Consider the following 24,938-nt stretch of genomic DNA (forward strand, 5'->3'; position numbering starts at 1 on the left):
TGAGTAAATTTGGTAGAAATTTATTTTTAGAAGTAAAAACATTCAAAGGAACAAATTTTAATTGTAGAAGTGGTCACATAAACCTTACCAAATACCATTACAATTACATGCTGCATTTGAATTATTAAGTTAGAAACATCACTTATGCATTAGTAGAAGAGGGACTAATATCACCTCTTTAAGTTTGGGCTTCTTCCCCTCAAGTAAAATTAAAATCACCAGACTGAAAGATTGTTGATGATTTAAGTGATGCTTGTCTTAAGTGGGAATGAAGAGACCTGGAAGAGTCACAGCTCTGCACTAAAATATCTATACCTTCTTGGGATAGTTATTCAATTCATTTTAGCCTCAGTTTTCTCATCTTTAAAAGGGAGAAGATGGACCAAATAAAGAACAGTGGATAGGACAGGAGGTTCAGGAAGCACAGAGACCTATTCAGACTCTTTACCTGTGTGATCTTAGGTAAGTTAAACACACTGAACCTCAGTTTCCTTCTCTGTAAAAGAAGACAATTGGATGAGGTGGCCTTAACTCTGAGGCCCCTTTCTATTCTAGATATATGGCTCTATTTTAAGGTCTATATTCAGTAAATCCCACCAAAGATTCCAGAGAGGAATGACATCTTGCTCTTCTTTTTTTAACCTTTACCTTCTGTCTTCGAATCAATACCATACATTGTTTCCAAGGCAGAAGAGTGGTAAGGACTAGGAAATGGGGGTTAAGTGACTTGCCCAGGGTCACACAGATGGGAAGTATCTGAGGCCACATTTGAACCTAGGAACTCCCATCTTTAGACCTGGCTCAATCCACTGAGCTACCCAGCTGCCCACTATTATTGTTCTCTTATCATTTTCAATGTCACTGAAAATAACTTTACATGCATAGATACTTTCCAATAAAGAACACAATATTTTGATAGGTCCTTGGCCATGTTTGGAAAACTCTGACCTTGTGTCCATTTGACCTTATTCTTTGTATATGAAAACTGTTCCGACTTGGAAGAATCTGTGGCCAAAACCATACTTTCTAGGGCATCCACTGGCCTGAAGAGCTAGTCTCCGCTTCTTTCTGCATCCTTCCTATGGGGCCTGTGCTGTCTCCACTCTGTGACATCCCTCTACCTCTCCAACTGTTGTGTGCTAAGCTGCTGAGGACCAGGTCATGGGTTGATTTTCAAAACTACTCTGCACAACCAGTGTTGCTTCAGGTTGCATCCCTAGCATCTTTGCAGTTCATATGACTTTAAGAGTCAGTCACTTTTCAGTTTTTCACACAGGTCAGTCCATCTGATTGAGGTGGGGACAAGCATCCCTTTTATGTTGAACAAGCTGTATTTCAGCACCTTGGTTTGGGAATGAATTCTATTTGTCCTTGAAGATTAAATATGGCTCATAGAGAACACCTGAGTTCATCCCATTTTCTACCAAATAGAATTCTGGCTTCTAAATTTAATATTCAAAATGAGGTTTTTATTTGAGAATTAAAAAAAAAACACCCCTAGCCCCATGCCACTTTTCTTTTCAGAAACTGTGATGTTTATGTTAAGAAAATCTTACCTACACACCTCCCTTATTTATTTCCACTGAATTTTGCAAGTAAAACTCTGCCACTGCTAGTCTCTAGCAAAACCATGATTTTGGCAGAAGTCCAGAGTGCATCACACTGGATTATTTGTGTCATTTGATAAAAATTGAAAGCATACTTATAAATTTAATGAAAAAATCTAGATCAGAATGAGATCGTTTGTCTGTGGAAGCGACTCCCAGAACGGAAACTCACTCCACTCATGGTGATCTTAAATTAGTCTCAGACTTGGTCTTCACTGCCTGGGGCAATGAGAGACCAAGCGATTTGCCCCAGTCACATTATGTCAAACAAGGAGGCAAACCAGGCCTCTCTGACTCCAAGGACCTTCCTTTTACCCACTATGAGATGCTGTCTCTCATAGTTTAGTAAAAATATACTTTTAAAATGTGTCAATTTTCCCATAACATTTTCAAAGTCCATGATATCATATCAGTAAGAAGTATTTTGTTTCCTAAATCTCCAATTATTCTTCAAGATTTCGAGTTAGAATAGTTTCTTCTTATAAAAAATGCCATTATCCATTTTTTTCTTTACAAACTCAGTACATTAACACCCAATTAGCTTCCAATTTCAAATCCTCAAATTTGAGGTAGCAATGCATTGGTTCTATTAAATGGAGATATGGTGATTCTCTCCCCAAAGTCCCCCAACCCCATCCACTGCCATACTGAATCAGACTCAAGGAAATGTAGTCTTCAGACCTATCATCCACCAGCTTGGCATACAAATTAAAATGCGTCGAATTTCCTAATGGGAAAAATACAGTTCCTTGGTAAGCATGGACATAATACATGGCACCTGCTTCTTTGCATGGAAGGAAATGTCTAAAGAATAAGATTCAAACTCTGTGGCCACCTTCCGATTGACTCGGGTAAGGATTTGCATAATCTCAAGCTTGTGAGCATGCTGTTTCAGCACAGCACAAAGTGCCTGGATAAACCACGAACCGTCCTTTGAATTTCTCCAGGAATAGTAGCCTAGAAAACAAAACCCACAAACTGTCATAGAATGATGGTTATTCAAACTGATTCGACAGATAATTATATAAAATTATTGAGAAAAATATCCCCCAAAACAAGTATGGATTCCAGGAGAGTTCACTGGCCATGGGAGGTGTTGTAAGAATTAGCTTTTAGCAAAAGCAAGAAGCAGGAGATCCCACAGGGCAAAGACTGGATCAACATTCCTAGAGCACTGAGAAGCTGAGAGGCAGTTGAGACTGACTGTTGGCTCTCTGGGAAGAAGACAGAGAGAGAGTGGAGTTGGTTCTCTCTGAAGGGAAAAGACTTTGAAGCTGCCAGGAAATTGGACCATCTTGAAGGAGTAGTTGAATGAGTGATTACCTCACACTGGTGGACAGTGTGTGTGCTAATCATTATTCCCCTCTTGATCCTGTGTGGACCTGCAGAGCTACTCTTCTTACTGGGACTTCAGCTTGACCCAAGAGAGCTCCAGTTGTGTGAGATTCTTTGGCCCTTGGTTTCTGCTCCTACCAAACCCTCCCAAATCTTATTTAATAATTTAGGAGTTAGTTTAGAATAGTTATAGGAAGTTTTAAGGGTTTTAGTCTCTGTTTGGGGTTAGAAATTAGTTATTTCTTGATCCCCTTTCCCTCCTCCCTTTAGCTAAATAAACCTGTTAATTTTATATATATATTTAGTTTTGAACCCTTATTTAACCACCCCTTCCCCCAATTTCATCTGGCTTATCAGTAGGGCAAACCCACAGAGATTGACTTAGGCTAGAGAAGTTCAGAGAGATCAGTAGGTTGGCAGTTGAACTATCTTGCAACATTCCATTGTCCTTTCTAGCAGTTGCTCTCCAAGGTCCTGGAACTCTGACTCTTGATGGACACAGAAGGGGGTTTAAATTTTAAATAGCCTAAAGGCAAAGAGCACATGTGTTAGGAAGACATTTTTGTTTTATTTTTTTCTTGGTTCTGTTATTTGGTGTTTATTATTGTTAATCACAATGGATACTAATAACACATCCTGTTCTTTGGAACAACTTCCTGTACACATTGAACATCATGTCAGGAGACATGACAAATGCTATTTTGTATTTTTTCTGAAATTGTTTCCTGCATATACCTTATGGGATTTTCACCTTGTTCTCTCATTGCTATTATATTGTTTTGGGTTATGTACTGTTGATATGCTTACATTTAATTGTGTTGTATAAATACAGATTCTTGCTTTTTAGTTTGGTTATAAATTGAGGGCAATTGTTCAATGGATAACAAAAGATTCAGAAATGAAGCAAATGATAATGGTAAAGAAAAATAAACTAGAAGCAATGGAACTATGTAGGAAGGAGAATTATTTTAAATAATGGTATTTTGAATGATTTAAAGGATAATGCTATTGATAAGGAATTTAATGAAGGAAATGTCCAGATTGGAAAGGGAGAATGTAATAAGAATCAGGTTTCTTTGTTCCCTCTTAAGAGATATACCGGTAGTTACACGGGATGAGATATATAAAGTTAAAACACATAAGTTATTTACTCCTAGAGATTTAGAAACTATCAGACATAGAATTCCATGCTTTTCCGATGAACCTAATAAAGTAGTAAAGGAATTTCAGAGGGCGATAGAGATCTTTGACCCTGACTACGCTGATTTTTTTCTTACTGATGAAGGAATTACTAACCAAGAGAGAGAAACCAATTCATAGAAGAGATCAGAAATGATCCATCTTTGAACCCATGGCCACAGGATTTTGAAGGAACAGATATGAATCCATCCCCTGATTATAGAAGGATGAAACAGGCTAGAAGGTCAATCATTGATGTAATGAAAAGGCATTCCAAACATTCAAATGCTTGGTCCAAATTTGAGAGCATAAAGCAGAAACAGAATGAATCACCAACCAATTTTCTAGAAAGAGTAACAGATGCTGCTGAATTAATATTAGGACTTGATGTGTTAGCGGATGACACAATTGCCCACATCAAGAAACTATGTTAAAAATGCCTGTTCTAAGATAAAGTTATTTTTTAAGAATAATTGCCCAGATTGGGAAGAGATGGGTTTGGAAGGGTTAAAGAGAAAAGCAACTTATTTATGCATGGCTAATGATGATAGATATGAAGACAGGGATATAACAATTGAGGATTTGAAAAAGAAATTAAGAGATGCTAAAAGTAAAGCAAGGGATAGTGATATAAAGGAAATAAAAGCAGTAGCAGCACTTAGATCTTATGTAACCAAACAACCAGGACAGGCCAAGAGAAAGGAGATCTGGACCTCCAAGATGTTTCTCATGTAATCACTAGGACATTTTGTGAGGGAATGTAGATTCAGAGGGCGATTTTCTAGGCAATTTAATCAGAATAATAGATATAAAATAGTATAATAATGGATAGAATAACAATAATTATCAGAGAAGAAATAGTAATAATCATCAAAATGCTTATTGTCAGGGAGCTCAGGCACCTGATTTGAACACAATGCAAGAGTAGGTAAAATCAGGAGCAAGACCCAAGTACAGCCAAGTAGTTAGTGGACATAAAGGTGATCAGAGCAAAGAGCGGGCAGCTGGGTAGCTCAGTGGATTGAGAGCCAGGCTTGACCTCAGTCACTTACCAGCTATGTGACCCTGGGCAAGTCATTTAACCCCCATTTCCTAGCCCTTACCACTCTTCTGCCCTGGAACCAATACATAGTATTGATTCCAAGACAGAAGGTAAGGGTTTAAAAAAAATTTTATTTAATTAAAAAAAAAAGAACAAAGGTTCATGTTCATTATGAATGTGTACCCAGAGTTTTCAAGTATTTGAAAAATCAAGGGAAAACGGAGTGGCATTAAATGAAATTGAATGTAATGGAAATAAGGTTAATGAATTTATAAGTAACTAAAACAAAGGATAATGTAAATGTAAAATAATGTAAATTTAAAATGAAATTGGGGGGTTAAATAAAGGTTCAAAACTAAATATATATAAAATTAACAGGTTTATTTAGCTAAAGGAAATAGGGAAAAGGGATCAAAACTAATTTCTAACCACAGAGATTAAAACCCTTAAAACTTCCTATAACTAGTCTAAACTAACTCCTAAATTATTAAATAAGATTTGGGAGGGTTTGGTAGGAGCAGAAACCAAGGGCCAAAGAATCTCACACAACTGGAGCCCTCTTGGGTCAAGCTACACAGGATCAAGAGGGGAATGATGATTAACACACACACTGTCCACCAGTGTGAGGTAATCAATCACTCACTCAACCACTCCTTCAAGATGGTCCAATTTCCTGGCAGCTTCAAAGTCTTTTCCCTTCAGAGAGAACCAATTCCACTCCCTCTGTCTCTTCCCAGAGAGCCAACAGTCAGTCTCAACTGCCTCTCAGCTCCTCAGTGCTCTAGGAATGTTGACCCAGTCTTTGCCCTGTGGGATTTCCTGCTTCTTGTTTTTGCTAAAAGTTAATTCTTATAACAGAGGAGAAAATCCTGTCTATGTCTTGGGATAAATGCTATATACTGCTCTCTATTCCCCTGTAGCATCTCCAATTTGGTAAAGAAATTCAAATAAGCCTGCCTTTGTAGGTGATCTCTCTCAAGGGCATTGTGATGTACTCACCCTCTTCCCAGAGCTTCAGCATAGTGCCTCCTACATGGCAAGCCCTTAATAAGTTTGCTGACTTGACTCACTCAGACTGCCACCTGCTAAATGCCATTTCCAATGGAGATCAAGTGAGCAAGCCAAAGACAGTCCTTAACTGGCCTCACCATCTCCAATTCCAAGAAATGGGTTATTGTATATTAATAGTCCACCAGTGATAAACAGCCAGCTCATTGTAGAGTCCCTGACAAGGTTTCCATACATTCCTTTTCTCACTGAGAGGAAGAAGAGTGGGGCAAATCCAATTGCTAGACTTGAGTCCATGTCCTGCCTCAGAGGGTACCTTAGGTGAGTGAGCAGGGTGCCAAGAGACTTAACTGTAAAGAGCCTCAATTTCCTCATTGGTAAAATGAGGATTAAACAATTAGCTCTGCCTTCCTCAACGGGATGTTAGGAAGAAAATGCTTTGCAAACTTTTAAGGCATATAAGTGTGGCCTGTGAAGAGGAATATTTGATCCAGGGTATTACCAGCCATTTTACAAAGAACAAAGCTGATGCAGAGAGGTTAAATGATTTCAGTATGATGACCCACCTATTATGTAGCAAAGCTAGAATTTTAATCTAGGGCTTCAGATCCTCAATCATTGTGCTTGCTTTACCATATTGATATATTCAGTTTATAGGCCCATTACCATTAAAGCATAATAATAAATAGGATCTACTATAATAAAGTGGAGGATTTCCATGTGAACTGGAACAACCTCCAGGAAATGATGCAGAGCGAGAGGAGCAGAACCAGGAGAACATTGTACACAGAGACAAACACACTGTGGTATCATCGAACGTAATGGACTTCTCCATTAGTGGTGGTGTAATGTCCCTGCACAATCTGCAGGGATCAAGGAGAAAAAAACACTATCCAAAAGCAGAGGACAAACTGAGGGAATAGAAACACCAAGGAAAAGCAACTGCCTAACTACAATGGCTGAGGGGACATGACAGAGGAAAGACTTGGAGCGAACACTCTGATGCAAATACTAACAACATGCCAATGGGTTCAAGTCAAGAACACATATGATACCAGTGGAATCACATGTCGGCCACGGGGGGGGGGGTGGGAGGGAGGAAAAGAAAATGATCTTTGTCTTTAATGAAAAATGCATGGAAATGATCAAATAAAATACTATAAAATTAAAAAAAAAAAAATAAATAGGATCTACTGAGATCAAGGGTCTATAATTATTGGATACAACAAAATTAACTGGATCCCATTGGAATTTTGGTGATGGCTTTTATAATACTATTCTTTAATCAGCTGAGTTATAACTTCCTAAAAATATTAGCATACACACAAAAATCAGGCTCAGTGGTAATAAAAATTGGCAATTTTAATAGCAAGTCTATAAAATTCTTTCTTACCAGGGGCTGTAGAATATGCATATAAGAAGTCTGCTTCAACAGGTATTTTCTGGCATGCTATATCTTCATCTGTACCACTGTCTGTCTCAACACCACAATCCAACTCTGTGCCTCGACATGCCTAATTGAAAGAAAAAAAATATCAAATACCATGTCTACAGCCTAGAGTAAAATTTTAAAATGTTGGAAACCTTTAATATGTGTATACTGGGCTTTAAATTCTAGGTCAGAATGACAGACTTCAATTTTTCTTTTTAGCTTTCTCTGTATAGAATACATATTATCTCAATAGAAGGGACATTAAGATAATATCTGCTTCTGAAAATTCTATGTACTATGACAGGTCCTGTCCTGTAGGGCCAAGCATAGTAGGTCTATGCCTTCAATACTTGATATCAGAATATAGATATAGTTGCACAATCTTTATTTAGATAGCTTTCAAGTATCAGTTTGCATATCTCAAGTTTGTGAGCAAATTGTTTCAGCAAGGCACAAAGTGACTGGATAATCATGAACCATCCTTTGAAACAGAACCCACAAACTGTCCAATTTGAGGGCACACCCAACTCCACAGATGGCATGGATCACTAGTCTGGTCACATTGCTCTGAATGTGTTCCAACCTTTTAAAATCTTTCCAAAACTTGACACCCAGAAATACACACAACATCCCAGATGTGGTTAGACCATTTTATACCCTATACACTGATATGAGTCAACATGGAATAGATACTGAACATTTTTCTATGTGTTGGTCACCTGGTTTTAAAAAATCAGACAATTCAGGATCCCTTCCATTGACAGAGATAGCAGAGATAGAAAGAGGAATCAATAAAGAATATTTGAATTTCATTTTTATTTCCATTACTCTTTGTTTAGTTTTGGTTTTAAAAAATGAACAATGAAGTTCCCAAAAGTTAGGTATCCTTGAGATTGAGAAAAGCTAAAAATGACTTCTGAATAACCAATACTCAAATAATGCTTTACCTGAATAATAAAAAGCTTGGGTTTTCCTGTAAGGCTTCTACACTTATCTCCTCTAAAGAAACACGTTAATCTTTTTAGTTCAACAGATCTGTCTGTGCCAAAGATGACTCCTTCTTCACCATGACTTAGAATCACACAAATAAAACTGCTTCTTTGGCTGTGATCTTCTTTGGAAACTTGGAAAATATTAAAAACAAAAAATGAAAACACCACTTCAGAAGAGTTCTATGGAAACAACAAAGTGAAAGAGGTTTTCACTGGGATCTTAACTGGTCCTCTGGTTCAAAGTTCTTGGTTTCAGAAAGTAAAATGTATTTTAAGTGAGATTTATTTTTTTTTTAACCCAGTACTATATATTAGTTCCAAAGCAGAAGGTGGTAAGGGCTAGGGAATAATGCTAACGTGACTTGCCCAGGGTCATATAGCTAGGAAGTGTCTTGAAGCCAAGTATGAATCTAGACATCCTGTCTTTAGGCCTGGCTCTCAATCCACTGTGCCACCTAGCTACCCTGAAAATGAGAGAAAATCTTACACATTTGATTTCTAATATTACTCTGCCTAAGACTTTTCTTCATTCCATTGTCCTGACAGATCTAGAAAAGTTCTTTGCATTCTTGTCCTAGAATAGCTTCTAAAATTGGGATAATAAAAACTGAGAAAGAAAGACTTAACTTTTCCAGTAAACAAATCTGGTTCTAATCAAGTATGTCCACAGGGAGCATGACCATGTCCTTGACTTGCTTCATTTAACTATCCTAACTTGATTTCTCTATCCAGATCAGCAAGGATATTAGAGTCCTATAATTAACCATTTGATTTCCTCCCATTATCATGAAGGGACTGGAAAACATAGCTCACTTCTTCCTTAAGTATTTGGCAATTAGCAATGTCTCGGGCTATCTAGGGAAGGCCTGAATAATAAACTTTCAAGATCATATTTAAATGATTAAATGATTCAAGACTCTGATCACTAAGAGAAATCATGAACCATTATTGGTTATTGTTAGCCTAATGAATAAATTGATTTTTCTTACCTTGAGTCTTTCAAAATTTTTATTCCTTATACAAGCATTCTACAAAATTAGAATGTCTACATTTTTCAGACCCCCCCCCCATTCAAAATCATCCTACATAATCTTGCAAAATCTCACCTTTTATTCCATTGGGTAATGTATAATCATGAACTTCCCTATCCAACCTATTCTATAAACTATTACTTACCACTGTTTAGTAACTCAGTTATTTCATTACATGTCAGATCATTTTTAATCCTGACTTCATATTTTAAGCTCCTGAATGTATCACTGAGGCTTGCTGCATCAACATCTGTACCAGAACGAAATGACATACCTTAGAAAAGAAAAAGAATGTTCAGTTCCATTTTCAAAACAAAATATTGCTTGGAAAGCAAGATGAAGATGATAATAATAATAAATAAAATAGCAAGCATTTATTAAGCACCTACTATGTGCCAAGTACTATGCTAACTTTAACAACTATTATCTCATTTGATCTTTATAATAACTCTGGGAGATATTACTATTATTATCACCATTTTACAGTTAAGGAAACTGAGGCAGACAGGGGTTAAATGACTTGCTCAATCATACAACTGCTAAGTATCTGAAGTTGAATTTAAGTTCAGGTCATCTTGACTCCAGCCTTAGGGTTCATATCATCTGCTCTGTAGCTGTAAGAGCTGTTGCCCAATTAACAAAAGGTTAAAGGATAAGAACAGACAGTTTTCACAGGAAGAATTCCAACATAGCCAAATGAAAAAAAAAATACAAATTAAAACAACTGTTTTATCTCACACCTTTTGGATTGGCACAGCTTACAAAAATGAGAAATATTGGGAAAGTGTGGGAAAATAGGTACATTAGTTCACACTACTGATGGAGCTGTGACCTATTCTAACCAAAATGGAAACTACTAAAAGTAGGCAAAAAGATACTAAACTTTGTATATTCTTTGACCCAGTAGGTATGGACCTACTCCACTACTAGATCTCTGTTCCAAAGAGATAAAAAAAAAAGAGCAAAGGGTTCATACACACAAAAATGTATCAGCTCTTTTCATGGTGGCAAAAAATTGGAAAGTAAGGGCTGCCTATCAATTAAAGAAAATCTGAACAAATTATGGCATATAACTATTACTGTGCCGTAAGAAATGATGGAAACAGTTTCAGAGAAACATGAGAAGCCTTTTATTAATTGATAAAATGTGAAGTGAACAGAACCATAAGAACAATTATATAACGGCAATACTTTAAAAGACTTAAGAATTGTGATCAATAGAACTACCAACCACAGTTGCAAGGGTCTCATAATTAGATAAACTAGCCACTTTCTGATAGAAGTATCAGACTCAAGTTGAATATTGAGACATTAATTTTTTTGGACATGGGTGTACAATTAGAATCTGTTACCCTAAAAAAAACTATGATTCCCAGCACCCCACTCTCTTCCTGTCATTCTGTGTTGGACATAGACAGGATATAAATTCGGTGGAGTTCAGTCTCTCACTCTCTTGTCTTCCTGTCATGACTCTGGTGGAGTGGGCTTTTTGAGCAGGTAGAAAAACTTAGTCATGTGGTTCGATTTCGTTAGATAATAAACTTTATAAAATATAATACTTGAAGTATTGGACATTAATTTAAATCTTACATTTATGGCAACCACAGAAATGGGGTTTAGAACCCTTAATTCTCTCTGAGTAGATTAGTTTGAAAAGAAACCACATTTCTCCTGCTGTGGTCTCTCTTCGGAGTTTTTCCTGCTGCTGCCAATCCTGCCTCCCTTCCTAACTGCCTAGATGGTCCCACCTGAGCTACTGCTGCAGCCTGCTGCTGCTGATTGTGTCATCTTTTAGAACACAAAAGCTGGGAGTCCTTGGAGCTGCTCGTTGGAGAACTGGGAAAGTGTAAATCCCTCTTTCCCTTAAATTGCCAACACCTGAGTGCTTGATTTCTGCTTGTCTTGGAACTCTGGGTGTGTTTCTCTTAAGCAATAATTAGTATCCTAAAGGGCTTTTACCTGAGGAGAGGCTTCTACCCTCTTCAACCCCCCCCCCCCCCCCGTCCACATGACAGGGGAAGCAAGTGGCTCCCTGGTGTTTTTACCCCTGGGGGGGGGGGGAGGAAGGTTACTTTTTAAAACTATAGACAGGAAGTGGAATTGCAAACATGGCCCACTCTATGAAAGATCAGTGCATTACCTATCTCAAACAGCTCCCAGTTTTTGGATCTCTTTTCTTCCTACTGTTCCTGGGTGCACTGGTCCTTTTGATTAGCTTGAATAATCCTGAGAATCAGGGGAGAAATTCATCACCCTACACCCCTTTGCCATTCTGGCCTGCCTAGTCTCTACAACACATCCAACATGGGATTCCTCCACACTATACTAAGTGTGGAATTCTCCCTAACTATGGGAGATCCCAGAGGTGCGACCAAAGGAATCTAGCTGGATGATGATGCTGGGGAGGGGAAGGACCTTTTAAAGAGTCCAGAGGTGAAATTTTTAAGCCTTTTCAGACTCCACTGTTTTATGGAAGCCGCTGAATTGGAATTGGAAAAAAGGACTCTTGAATTCAGTGCCTGTATCCTGTCACACATATTGTATTTACTGATTGCTTACTTTAAGTTTTTATTTTAAGTTCTGTTACACTATGTCACTTCTAAGTTACTGTGTTTTGACAATTAGCTATGTGCTGTTACATTGTCTTTATTTGTATCTCCCCATATGACTGAACTGGAGAAAATACCCATTGTAAAAGAGCCTTTCAGTTGTTTGTAACAAGAGATAAAGGTCCATTTAGTAGCTGAAGTGAAGTGCTATAAGCACTATTATAATCCCCACATCCACGTTTATAAAAATGTAATGGATGAGATATATAAAGACATGCCATATAAAGCTGTTACATTCTCTTCAGGGAGGTGGAAAGGTTTTCCTAGAAGGCGTGGCTCCTCTGGATGGCTCTCAAAAACGGAGCATTACCCAGGTAGCCTAGTGGTTTCTAGATGTTTTTTTCTAATTATAACTCTTCAGCTTACTCTATCCCTCCACCAGAATGATCTAGATTCTTGGTAACGTTTTAGACCCAAAAGTTAGTTGCTATACTGCTGTTTAAAAAAAGCTGTTTTCTTAGTGAAAATTAATGTACCCTGAGTTGATCTGTGTGTTTGTCAAAATCTTCCTCAGAGGGAATTTTATAATTGTCATAAAGTTCTAGTTTTATAAAAAATTTTTCTTATTTGAGAGTAATTTTAGAATAAGAAACTTGCTACCTCCCAGAATTCAGGCTTGGAGAAAGCACCATGGAGATGCCTGTAGAAACCTCACACTGCACGGAAATATCTAGAATGAATGTTGGGATGTAGTGAAATTGAACTGGGGGGGGGGGGGGGGTTGAATGCATTTGTTTTGAATATACACTTTTATGCCAAAGGGGACTTCCCCTAATTGGCTTTTTGTCAATGTACCTAGCAATCACTGGTTTTGTTCTCTTTCTCTTTTATCCCCAAATTATTGCAATATTATGTTTACATGATCCACTGGGGAGACTAGTCTCTGAAAGGGTCCCGGGGGGCCTATACAATTAGAATCTGTTACCCTAAAAAAACTGATTCCAAGCACCTCACTCTCTTCCTGTCATTACATGCTGACATAGACAGGATATAAATTCTGTGGAGTTCAGACTCTCACTCTCTTGTCTTTCTGTCTCGACTTTAGTGGAGAGGGTTTTTTAGCAGGTAGAAAAATTTAAGTCACGTGGCTGTTTTGTTAGATAATAAACTTTATAAAATATAATACTTGAAATATTGGACATTAATTTAAATCCTACATGGGTCAATGAAGAGATTTATTTTGCTTGACTAGGCATGTGTTATAAGAGTGTTTTTAATCTTTTTTTTCTGGAGTGTAGGGAAGGAGAAGGTAGAATTTTTGTTAATAAAAAACTAATTTCTGAAAAAAAAATTAAGTCATCAGTTCAAAGGAAGAAACAATTCATAATGCCCTCTTTTCAATACTAAGAAAAAATATAAAGACAACTTTTAGTTGGATCATATAAATCCAAGTTCTCATCATTCTCCTATTCTGTTAAATATGAGAAAAACCCATAACTATTTAGCAGTTAGAACAGTATAGTTCATTTAGTGTAAAACACTCCAAATCACTACTAACTATATTCTGTCTAAGGTTTGGATTATTTCTAAGATAAAGAACTGCTTTCTGTTAAGGACCAGATAATGTAGTTCTTTTGCATTACCCATATCTAGAAACTGGTCCGAGTATTAGGGACAGAGGTGTCCCTAATTCTTTAGTAGAAAGGCTAGTTATTGTTTTAAATTATATACCTTCTTTTTTAAAGTCATTTAGTGATGTACCCTTCAGCTGGCCCATTCACTGTTATTTCTTTAGCAACTAAATATGCTGTTCACAATCACAGACACTATGGGAACAAAAGCATGGGAGTGGAGTCAGAACACTGAGGCCCATTTCTGCCTTTCACTTGCCTGTGTAAACGTGGCCTAGCCAATTGCATAACTTCTCTGGGCCTCAGTTTCCACCTCTGTAAAGTAGGGGAGCTGGATTAGATAGTCAACATAAGGTCGCTTCCAAATCAAAGGATATATGTGACTAGTTAGCCATTTAAAAAATTAAGGTTAAATATTATAGGGATACTATTTGGTGACTAACACAAAAACAGAAATAGAGATGAATCTGTAACCTTGTTCACCTTCAAACTGGTTCTTTAATAGTGCCTCAGCATATAAAAGATCCATTTCTAAAAGAAGGCAACATAGTACAATGGAACAATTCCTGGCCCTTGTGAAGATTAAAATTAACTCTCCTCTGATTATGAAGATTAAAATTGTAACCCCTGCCAAAGTTGAGTGGGAAGATCTACCTATTCTTTTAGATCTAATCATCAAAAGTATAAACATCCCACTTAATCATTAAGTGGGAGGTCTGTGACCAACATGTGCAATAGTGAGTGACGACTCAGAATCGCCTGACTGCCTCCTGAGCAGTCCTAAGCAAGATTTTAGATTATGATTTGTCCATGTAAAAAGTGGAGGAAGACACAGGAAGTGACACAAAAGAAGCATCTTTAAAAGGAGAGGTCACTTCCTATGAGAAACACTTCTTCATTCTTTGGAGTGGAGGCTGAAGAGAAAACCTGTTGACTGAGCCTGAGACCCTGTTCCTGATGAGACTATTGGACTGACCTGTGGTGAGTGAAAGAGATGATTCCTTCCTGGATATTTTCTGAAGAAACTAGCCTCAGGCGAAACTAGCCTCTTGAGAGTTTTCCCCCAGGTCCTCGGCTTTGCCGAGGCCAGCTAAGAACCAACTCTCCCGGCCCGGGTTAGGCTAGGGGCCAGAAGTAAATTACTTAGTGCTTAGGCTAGATATCTTACCCTATCCTCTCTCTGATTTCCTTCTTCATTCTTCTCTATATTTTGTAAATGAATTATAATCTCTTTAGAATGAATTAAATTCCTGGCAACCACTCTTAAATAATCAAGTTCAATCCTTTAAAAAATAACCCCTTTTCTCCCATATACCCTGAAATCAGATGACATAGATTCATATCCTACCTCATATATTATCACTTTTGTGATTTTAAGTATTTCATTGTATGCTCAAGTGCATTTAATACATCTCTGTATTAAATGAGGATATTTAACTAGATGATTTCTGAGCTCCCTTCCAGTCCTGTATCTAAGATCTTTACTAGTAAAGACTGCAAGAAAATCTTAAAGAACCTAAATTCTACACATAAATCTTTTAAAAAGATTATCAGGTTTTTCATGTAACCACTACTTAGAAGTACTTCCCACTTTCATACAGAAGTAGTTGCACATGTTTGAAGTCATTAACTTATCCTACATCAACCAAGACTTAAGATTGGAGAGTGGGAGACACAGACACACACAGACAGCCAGGCAGACAGACAGACAGACAGATAGACACACACACACACACAATATGATACATACCAGTGTTTGGGTGAAAATTCTTATTATTGATTATTATACATAACCCCATTTCTGGATAATCCATTTTATAGCTGTCTGATGACAGTCCAGATTCCACTGACTTGCTACCATGGAAGAGTTTTCTGTTGGGAAATGAAATAACATATTATATAGCTATAAGTCCACAGTTTACTCTTCATACTGGGAAAATTTCCATAATCTACTGAAAACATTTTGTCTGGTTTTAGAAAACTTGTACATGATGCAAAGTTATGATAAATATTAGAATTCAAGCATTTGATTCAGAAAACCCTTTCAAGGCCTCATCCAAAGCAAGGAAAGAAAAACTAAAAGGGGAAAAAAAAACAACACAGATCCAAGAGAAGTAGAGCAGTCTGAGAACACCCAGTGTCCAATATATCTCAATGTATGCCCAAAGCATGCCCATTCTCACAAAGCCCCGCCCTTCATCAGTACATGTTTGCCAGTCATCATCCTTCTGGCTAAATTTCTTGAGAAGTCAGTCTACAATCTGTATCTCTACTTCCTTTCCTCTCACTCTAGTCTAGTCTCATCCTTCAACTGAACTGTCTCAAACCTACTAACAATCTCTTAATAGCTCAATCTAATGACTTTTTAAAAAGCTCCACCTTCCGTCCCTACTCTGCAGTCTTCAGTACGATGGGTTTCCTTCTTCCCCTTGATTTTCATGATAGCACTCTTTCCTGATGCTCCTCTCTCCAAATTCTCCAACCCAATGAAACTGGCCTCATTGCTATTCCTGACACAAAACATTCTTCTCTCTCAACTGCTTTAGTTTTAGACTGTGTCTTCCTCTCTCACCCTGACTGGAAGGACCACCAGCAGATCCCATACAAGTTCTGTCTTGGTGCTAGACTTAGTACAGGTACCTCATTGGCTTCAGCCCCATTTCACCTTAGTTCTTTTGAAATCAAAACATCCATGAGCCTCAGCTTCCCTGTAGTAGAATGCAATAGGGAGTCATTGGGCCCTGCTGGATTACTGTGTTTATTTTCACTGGCTGTCCCTCATACCTAGAAGTCTCTTCCTCTTTACCTTAGACTCCTGGCTTCATTCAAATCTCAGGTAAAATTCTACCTTAGGCAAGAAGGCTTTTCTGATCTCTCTTAAAAGTTAGTGCCTTCCCTCTGTGATAATCTCCCCTTTACTCTATATCCTGTTTGCACATAGCTGTCAGCATGGTGTCTCTCCCATCAGATCTGGTTTGGCAGCAGGGACTGGTTTTTGTCTTTCTATGGATTCCCAGAACTTACAGTGTACCTGGCTCATGGTAAACACTCAAGAAATGCTTGTTGACTTGATTTGCATTAGGATTTGGAGACAATTGTTGATGTCCAAAAAAGTGTTGAGTCCATTCTAGAGGGCAATTTGTTTTTATTTGTTTGTTTTGTTTTTTAAAACCCTTACCTTCCATCTTGGAATCAATACTGTGTATTGGCTACAAGGCAGAAGAGTGGTAAGGGCTAGGCAATGGGGGTCAAGTGACTTGCTCAGGGTCACACAGCTGGGAAGTGTCTGAGGTCAGATTTGAACCTAGGACCTCCCGTCTCTAGGCCTGGCTCTCAATCCAGTGAGCTACCTAGCTGCCCTCTAAAGGGCAATTTGGAACTATGCCCAAAGGGCGCTGAAAGACTGTCTGCTCTTTGATCCAGCCATAGCACTGCTGGGTTTGTACCCCAAAGAGATAATAAAGGAAAAGACCTGTACAAGAATATTCATAGCTATGCTCTTTGTGGTGGCAAAATATTGGAAAATGAGGGGATGCCCTTCTATTGGGGAATGGCTGAACAAATTGTGATATATGTTGATGATGGAATACTATTGAGCTCAAAGGAATAATAAACTGGAGGAATTCCATGTGAACTGGAATGACCTCCAGGAATTGATGCAGAGTGAGAGGAGCAGAACCTGGAGAACATTATACACAGAGACTGATACACTGTGGTAAAAATCAAAATGTAATCAACTTCTCCATTAGTGGCAATGCAGTGATCCTGAACAACTCAGACAGATCTACAAGAAAGAACACTATCCACATTAAGAGGAAAAACTGTGGGAGAAGAAACACTGAAGAAAAGCTGCTTGATTACATGGATCGAGGGGTATATGATTGGGGATGTAGACTTTAAATGAACATCCTAGTGCAAACAACATGGAAATGGGTTCTGATCAAGGACACATGTAAAACCCAGTGGAATTGCCTGTGGACTATGGGAAGGGGTTGGGGGAGGGGAGTGTGAATCTTAAAAACTACTCAGTAGAAAATTTGGTCTAGCTATTCTCTTATTGTAACAATGGAGATACTTGGTCTAACAAGAATCAAAAATGTATTGGGAACTTTTAAAATTACTCCGCCCTACTCAGACAGTGCCTTAGGGGAAGATAAAGTTGTAAACTCCTGATTGAACAATGAAAGTCCCTAACTCATACCTTATAGTAAAGCTAGAACTTTAGCTAGGTCTATTTTTAGATCTAATACAAAAAGGTGTTAAGTACCTGTAAAGGTTAAATTAATCACAAAAAGGTCAAGTAACTCACAAAAAGCAAGCTTAACAAAGAGGTGTGAAGTACCTCAGAAGATATAATCTAACCAGAGAAGGTAAGAACCAAAGAAGGTGAGAACTAAGAAAAAAGCATCTACTGTGATTGGTAGACGTGAAAATTTAGTGGAGGTGACATAAGAGAACATTTCTTTAAATGGAAGGGGTAAAAAGTCAGGAGAGATTGAATTGAATTGAGTTAGATTCTGAACTCAGTTCAGGAGATTCAGTGGAGGACTGGAGCTTTCTTGTAGATGGTCTTGTGGTGAGTGATAAGACTGACTCTCTCTCCCTTGGGCTCAGGAAGGCCACTTTGGCCTAGGCCGTTAACTACTGCTTGACTCAGCCTGGGCTAGAGCAGTTTAAATTAATTCTCTCTCTCTCTCCTTCCCTTAATTCCTTCTCTCTTTATTAATTAAAATCTCCATAAATCCCCAGATGATTTGGGTATTTTTCATATTTGGGAATTTCACATGGCGACCACTTATTTAGATTTTAAGTCAAAACACTAAAATTATCCTTATAGGAGGAAGGGAAAGAATATGATTCTTGTAACAAAGGAATAATGCTCTAAATTGACTAAATAAATTTTAAAAAAAAGTATTGTCATCAAAAAGGGCTAACTTTTGTTTAGTGTCCACTGAGTTAATAGCTGATAAAAGCACAAGGTCACTTAAATACTAGTCATAGATTCAGACCTGGAGGTAACCTTAGAGGCCACTGAGTCCAGCTCCCTTGTTTTACAGAGAAAGAAATAGAGGCCCAGAGAACTAAGTGACTTGCTTAGGTTCATCTAGCTAAGAAGAACCTATTTTTTTTCTAACTAGAAGAAGAATTTAATTTCGTAAGTGATCAGCAGGGCCTTACATAGAAACAACCAGCAGGGCATGGGGAAAATATAGAACTAGACAGTGGGAAGAGACTGAGGCTGGAGATGTCAATCTGAGAATCCTTTTCATGGTGGCATTTATTGAATCCATGGAAGCAGAGGTTTCAAGGAAAGAATGAAGAGATATCTAGGAAGAGCACCAAGAACAGAGCCTAGAAAGCTCGAGGCAGCACAATGACTCTCCCTGTCAATTTAATAGCTGTGATATTGAAATCACTTTAAAAGACTGATTTATATTAATTTAAGGTTGCTAAGGAATTCACTTATGAAATTCCTAAATGAAATACTCAAGTCAGCTGCCAACTTTTTTTTTATGGTGTTTTAATTACAAACAGGAGGAAGAAAGTAGTAGGGGGGAGAGAGAGACAGAGAGACAGAGAGAGAGAGAGAGAGAGAGAGACAGAAAGAGACAGAGAGAGAGACAGAGAGAGAGAGAGAAGGAAAGGGAAGAGAAGGAGAGAGGTTTTAAATACCCACTCTGCTCAGGCTGAGCCAAAGCGGGCTTTAAGGCCCTGGATAGCCAAGGCAAGGAAAGAGATCAGTCCTTATCACTCACATGACCAATCTGGAGAAAAACAGTCCCCGGGCTCCTCCAACTCCAAGCACCAGCCTCGAACTGCCCTCCTCACAGGAAGTCCCGAGAACTCCCGAAGCTGTTCTCTACCTCACTTCCTGCGTCTCACATGTGCCAATGGTGGCTCTAGCTTGACCTAAGAACACCCAGAGTTTCTGTCCTTTTTGCACATGTCTGTTGAAGGCCATATTCTCAAATAATTAAATCTTGAGTTTTGCTGCAGCCCTTCCTAATCTTGTTATGCTGAGTAGGGTGCAGATTGTAGTTTCCAAGACCTGATTCTGTTATTCCAAATATCTCTATTGTTATTGATCAGGAAATAGCTAAATCCCATCTTCTAAAGAATGGTCTGAATAGGGTGGAGCAGTTTTGAAATTCACATAGCTCACATTTGTATTACTTAGGTAGATTTTAAAACTTGCTTTATTATATCTGAAACTAGTTATGACATTTTCAAAAAGAACCAGAATTTTCATGTGAGTACTTACACTCCTGAATTTTTGGTGGATTTTGCATCTACTGTAGTTCCAGTGTCTTCCATGATGCTTCTATTACTGACTAAAATACATAAAAGAGATGGAAAAGTTAATCAAAAGTATACATTATAAAATATCTTTTTAACATACTAATTCTTTAAAGAGCTTACTAACTTTATGTCTTTTTATTTTCCCCAACCACTACAGATCATCTTATGTTTCACAGAACTAAAAAGATTCTACGCAATTAGGGAAACAGTATTTAGCATACATTAATACAAAATTATAGCTTGTTTTTGTTTCAAATGTTTATTTTTTTAGGGGGTGGGAAAAGTCAATAATGTTGATAAATTGAAGGAAACTTTCAAAAACTCTTTTCAGAAACAAGTTGTCAATGGTACATTGTAGAAACTAAGTATATATACATTGTAATCATGTAGAAGTTATTAGAAAATGCCTATGAAGAATAACCTTCATTCTACCGATTTTCCCTCATAGAAGGGAAACTATGAGGGAAGAACTTGAAAAGCACCTCTGTAAGTATACTGTGTTTTAAATAATATTAGCAGTACTTGGAATAAAAAGATCATAACTGTAGAGCACATTGGTAAGACCCTGGAATTCTTAGGAACCCAAACAATAAGAGGAAAGTGTCAACCTGCATCAGTTCAAGGGTCTTCCTCAACAGTTGACATCCTTTTTCAATTAAATCACAGGACCTCCCCCCCAAAAACCCTGGTAATCCTCTTATCTACTTATTAATATTTTTAAGGAACAACTCTTAAGCATCCATCTTCAAATGTCACTCTTTGTTCTTACTGTTTTGATAAAGGTCAGTGGTAAATCAAAGATATTTATAATCTATCCATACTCAAATCTAGATTTTTATTGAAAAGTACACAAATAACCTTTACTTTATCTTGCCATCTTTTCTCTATAATAATAATTATCACCCCAGAGAGAAAAGCACTAGTATGTAACATACTAACCATTATCTCATCTAATACCTAAGGGAATGACTTCATTATCTGCTGCATTGGGTATGCATTTATTTAGGAAGAATGATCTCATCTGGAAAGGCATGAGGGAAAAATCACCTATTTCAAACATTTGCTATTTTTCAAAAAGATTATGTCATGCATAGATAATCACCAAAAATAAGGCAAATAACTAAAGGATTATTTCCACTTTAACACTTCAGAGTCAGTTATGAATGATCAGCTGTTGAAGACATTTCAGTTAGTACTGTATCTTCATTTGAAGCCATACTCAGAATAATTTTTAAAATTAAACTGTTACTAACAAAAGCAGTTTTGAAGATGCCTTATGAGGAAAGGTTGATTTTAACTACTGCTGTGGAAGAATGTAAAATCTTTAAATGATATCAATGTGCTTGAGTACTAACCTATTTATGAGAGAAGACTACTCATATTCCACTTCTTATGCCCTTTAGGCATATTCATTGTACTAGTGCTACACTGAATTACAATAGAGGTAATGTAATAAAAAGTTTAGATGAGATCAGGTTACTCAAGTAGAATGAATATAACAAAGACCACAAAGGGATGGGGGAGGGAGGCTGTTACCAACTGAGGAACAAGAGAATCAGGGAGACTTTTCAAGAATATAGTGTATGACATCATCATCATCATCATCATCAATAATAGCTAGCATTTACATAGCACTTTATGCTTTACAAAATGTACATGTATAGTGCTAAGTAGGTAGGTAGGAACACACAAAGATAATGCTATTAAAGCTATTTTGGTGATTTTAACTTTAATATTTTTTTACATTAAAAAATCATATTACATTATCTGACATATTCTGCCGTTCTTTGGCTAAGAGAATACTTGGTAAATACAGACCTGACAAGTTGTCTGTACTCCAAAGAATTATAAAGCATCATAGGTGGCATTGTATGGCAGCTAGAGTAAGACCCCTCCTTTTATCAGACATTCAAAATATTTTCCAAATTCTCTAAGGATAACCCCCCAAAACAGATTTAAAATCCTTCTGTTCTATGCAAAAACACCAGTACAGGCTGGATAGGACAGAGACGGGGAAGAGGAATGATTGATTTTGGTCCCTGCTCTCAAGTAGTTTATAGTCCAGTAAGCAACAGGAAGTGTTATGGAAGAGAGGGATATAATAAGTATGCATGTAGATATGGGGTACAAAGCACAATTCAACTTTATAGCAGAAAACAAGACAAATAATGAAAAGGCATCTGGTTTCAGGACAACTAGGATCTTCAGAAAAACACCAAAATAACAAGATTAGGTTCTATCACTGGATGACTTCAACCTGAATCATCAATGATCAGGAATATCATTGAAGGATTTTGGAGTTGAGAATTAGGCAGTCAAGGTAGGAAAAGTCCCAAGTCCCACTAATATAGTAAGGAAAAATAGAATTTCAAACCTGGTCCTCTGACTTCACATCCAGCATGTTTTCTACTGGACCATGTAGCCTCTATTAATATTGAAGTTTATGTTCTTTATTGTAAAGAATACTATATATTTACCTGGTATCTTTTATCTAAGATTACTTTGGTTAGCCTAATAAATTCACATCATTAAGGAAAATGTGATGCTATTTCATTGTAAAAACAAAACCAAAACTTTTGTTCCTTCTGTTTTCACTTGTGTCTATCAGTTCAGTTTTAAAAAATGACACTCAGAAAAGTAGGAGAGATTTCAAAGCAGTTCTGGGAAAAATAATTTAGTGCTATGGAAATGTGAATCAGTGGTTAAATGTCCTAAATTAATGGTTATGATTAAATTGGGTTTAGAAGCGAAATTCTTTCAAAAAATAATGTAACCTCTCTTTTTGGATTCCAAAACTGCAAACACACTTGGAAATAATGAAGTTTTTCATTAGTATATGAGTCAATCTGATAAAAATATTTACATTCTATTGGGCTGCATTTCAAGGTATAGTTACAACATGCTCCAAGATTCTGTCTCACTTCCCCAAGCATCCAGCACAAAAGCGGGAAAAAGCAAAACGGAAAGTCAGGTGTGTATAAAATACACAGAAGTAAGGTGAATGATATATTTACTCTGCTTTTGCATAGATAGCACTTTTAAGCAAAGGGCATGGTCAAAATATTAAAATGATTGAATACTTTGGGGGAACAGATGAGTCTAATTTTACCCGAAGGCACCAAATATACCATTTGTAAATTTTGTGGCAATATCCCTTCTTAAGTAAATTCTCTTAAATATCTTCTCTGTACACTAACTATTTCCTCTGAAGTCCTTTTCAGATTAGATGCAATTAGTTAACGTTAATTATTAAGTATAGATAATAGTAAGAGTAAGAGAGTACAGTAAGTAAATAGTAAGAGTTCACGAGTAAGGAGTAAGAGATAATATTGTGGCAGAGTGGGAAAGGGTTGAAATAAAAGAGGAAATAGGTAAGCAATCTTGTGGAGGATATGGCTCAGTTAGATAAGCTATATTAAGACTGAGAAGTTTCAAAATGGTCAGATCTCAGTAAAAGTGTATAGATATGGTCTAAGTATATCAGCGACCTAGAGCTGGAAGGGAACCCTTCTTACAGGTAAGAAAACAGAGATCCATAGAGGTTAAGTCACAGACAGGGTTTAAAATCAAAGTCCTCATATTCCAAAGCCCGTGTGCTCTTTCCAGTGCACCAGTCTTTGGAAAAAGGATGGAGACAGATAGCTACAGATACTCTCTCTCTCTCTCTCTCTCTCTCTCTCTCTCTCTCTCTCTCTCTCTCTCTCTCTCTCTCTCTCACACACACACACACACACACACACACACACACACACACACCCTTCCATATATGAAGGCGGGGGTGTGGGTGTGATTACATATTAACGTTTTTAAGTTTCCTAGCAAGACTAGAAAAGGCTCTAAAACAGTCACGAAAGCTCTCTCCAAACCTAAACCCAAGATGTCCCAAAGGCTCTACAGCTTAAAAAAAAAAAAAGAGCCCTAGTGAATACTCTATTTGTAGATTAAGAGGGTTTGACTCAAAATTCGCGTTAGTCATCAATGCTGTCATGGCTCCAAGCATATTCTAAGGAAACAATAGAAAAAAAAAAATCCAGAGGCTCACATCCTAGGGCCCTGGAGAGTCCTCCTGTTCCCATCTGGACTGAGTCAAGACACCCCTGCCCAGCCGCTGGTAATGGAGCAGGTCGACAGGCATTTGGTAACAGGCTCCCCCATTCGATCGTTATGACAGTGAAGCACTAGAAGCTGTTCAGCCTTTGGCCGAAGTCCAAAGCCTCCCAGAGCATCCATCCTCCTTTGGTCCGCTCGGAATCCCCACCCCGCTAGACCATCCTCAAAACCGCAGACAAAGGAAAGGGCCTCCACGCGCAGCAGCAGCTGCAGCCGCAGCCCCAGCCCCAACACGGTCCCCGGGGTCGCCTCTCCCTTCAGCTCCGTCAGCCAGGGCCGGGTGGAGAAAGGAGGGCGAAAAGCGAGCGGAGAGTGGGAATGGGGGTGGGGGGTGAGCCCCCAGAGCCAGCAAAGCCCGGTCTGCACCAGGCTCAGAAGAGAGAAGAGAAGGGGCGGCGGGGCTTCGGCTCTGGGTCAGACGATTGCGGAGGGGGAGAGGGGATAGGGCCCACTTACCGCACTACAAGCCTGGTCCTACCTCGATCCGCTCAGTAGATACAAACACTGGTGCTACCGCCACCGCTCGGAGTGACGGCCTAGACCCCGCCTCCTACCTCGGAGAGGGGCTAAACCCCGCCCCTATCTTTCGGATCCAGGGCAAGCCTCTCCCACCACTCAATTCTGCTGGTACTCCCAGAGCTCTCGGCGAGAAGCACTTCGCTCCGCCCTACCCCATCCCCTCCAGCTGATCTCTACCATGGACTCGGTCCCATCCCACTTTC

General features: G+C 38.2%; 1 protein-coding gene across 3 annotated transcripts; it reads right to left on the reverse strand.

The window, feature by feature from the left end:
• On the reverse strand, positions 1-24,825 carry CASP3 (caspase 3). Of its 3 annotated transcripts, none has more exons than XM_007495981.3 (7): positions 24,695-24,825; positions 20,069-20,138; positions 15,557-15,678; positions 9,772-9,900; positions 8,551-8,726; positions 7,565-7,685; positions 1-2,564 (listed from the first exon to the last, which is right to left on the reverse strand). In XM_007495981.3, exons 2-7 carry the CDS (start codon positions 20,119-20,121, stop codon positions 2,335-2,337), a joined length of 831 nt encoding a protein of 276 aa, XP_007496043.1. In that variant the 5' UTR covers positions 20,122-20,138; positions 24,695-24,825; the 3' UTR covers positions 1-2,334. The 3 variants fall into 3 exon arrangements, with proteins under 3 accessions (XP_007496043.1, XP_007496042.1, NP_001033059.1); XM_007495980.3 differs by having other exon boundaries at positions 24,673-24,810; NM_001037970.1 differs by lacking the exon at positions 24,695-24,825 and having other exon boundaries at positions 2,335-2,564; positions 20,069-20,121.
• Between the last annotated feature and the right edge of the window lie 113 nt (positions 24,826-24,938).

This window comes from Monodelphis domestica, chromosome 6 (assembly GCF_027887165.1).
Source record: "Monodelphis domestica isolate mMonDom1 chromosome 6, mMonDom1.pri, whole genome shotgun sequence".
NCBI lineage: Eukaryota > Metazoa > Chordata > Mammalia > Didelphimorphia > Didelphidae > Monodelphis > Monodelphis domestica.

Excerpts from the sequence above, each read along its gene's own strand:
- CASP3 (XM_007495981.3), bottom strand. The coding sequence starts at position 20,121 with ATGGAAGACACTGGAACTACAGTAGATGCAAAATCCACCAAAAATTCA. Across the intron at positions 15,679-20,068 it reads TCCACCAAAAATTCAGGAGT|AAAACTCTTCCATGGTAGCA; the intron begins GTAAGTACTCAC and ends ATTTCCCAACAG. Across the intron at positions 2,565-7,564 it reads TGCATATTCTACAGCCCCTG|GCTACTATTCCTGGAGAAAT; the intron begins GTAAGAAAGAAT and ends TTTGTTTTCTAG.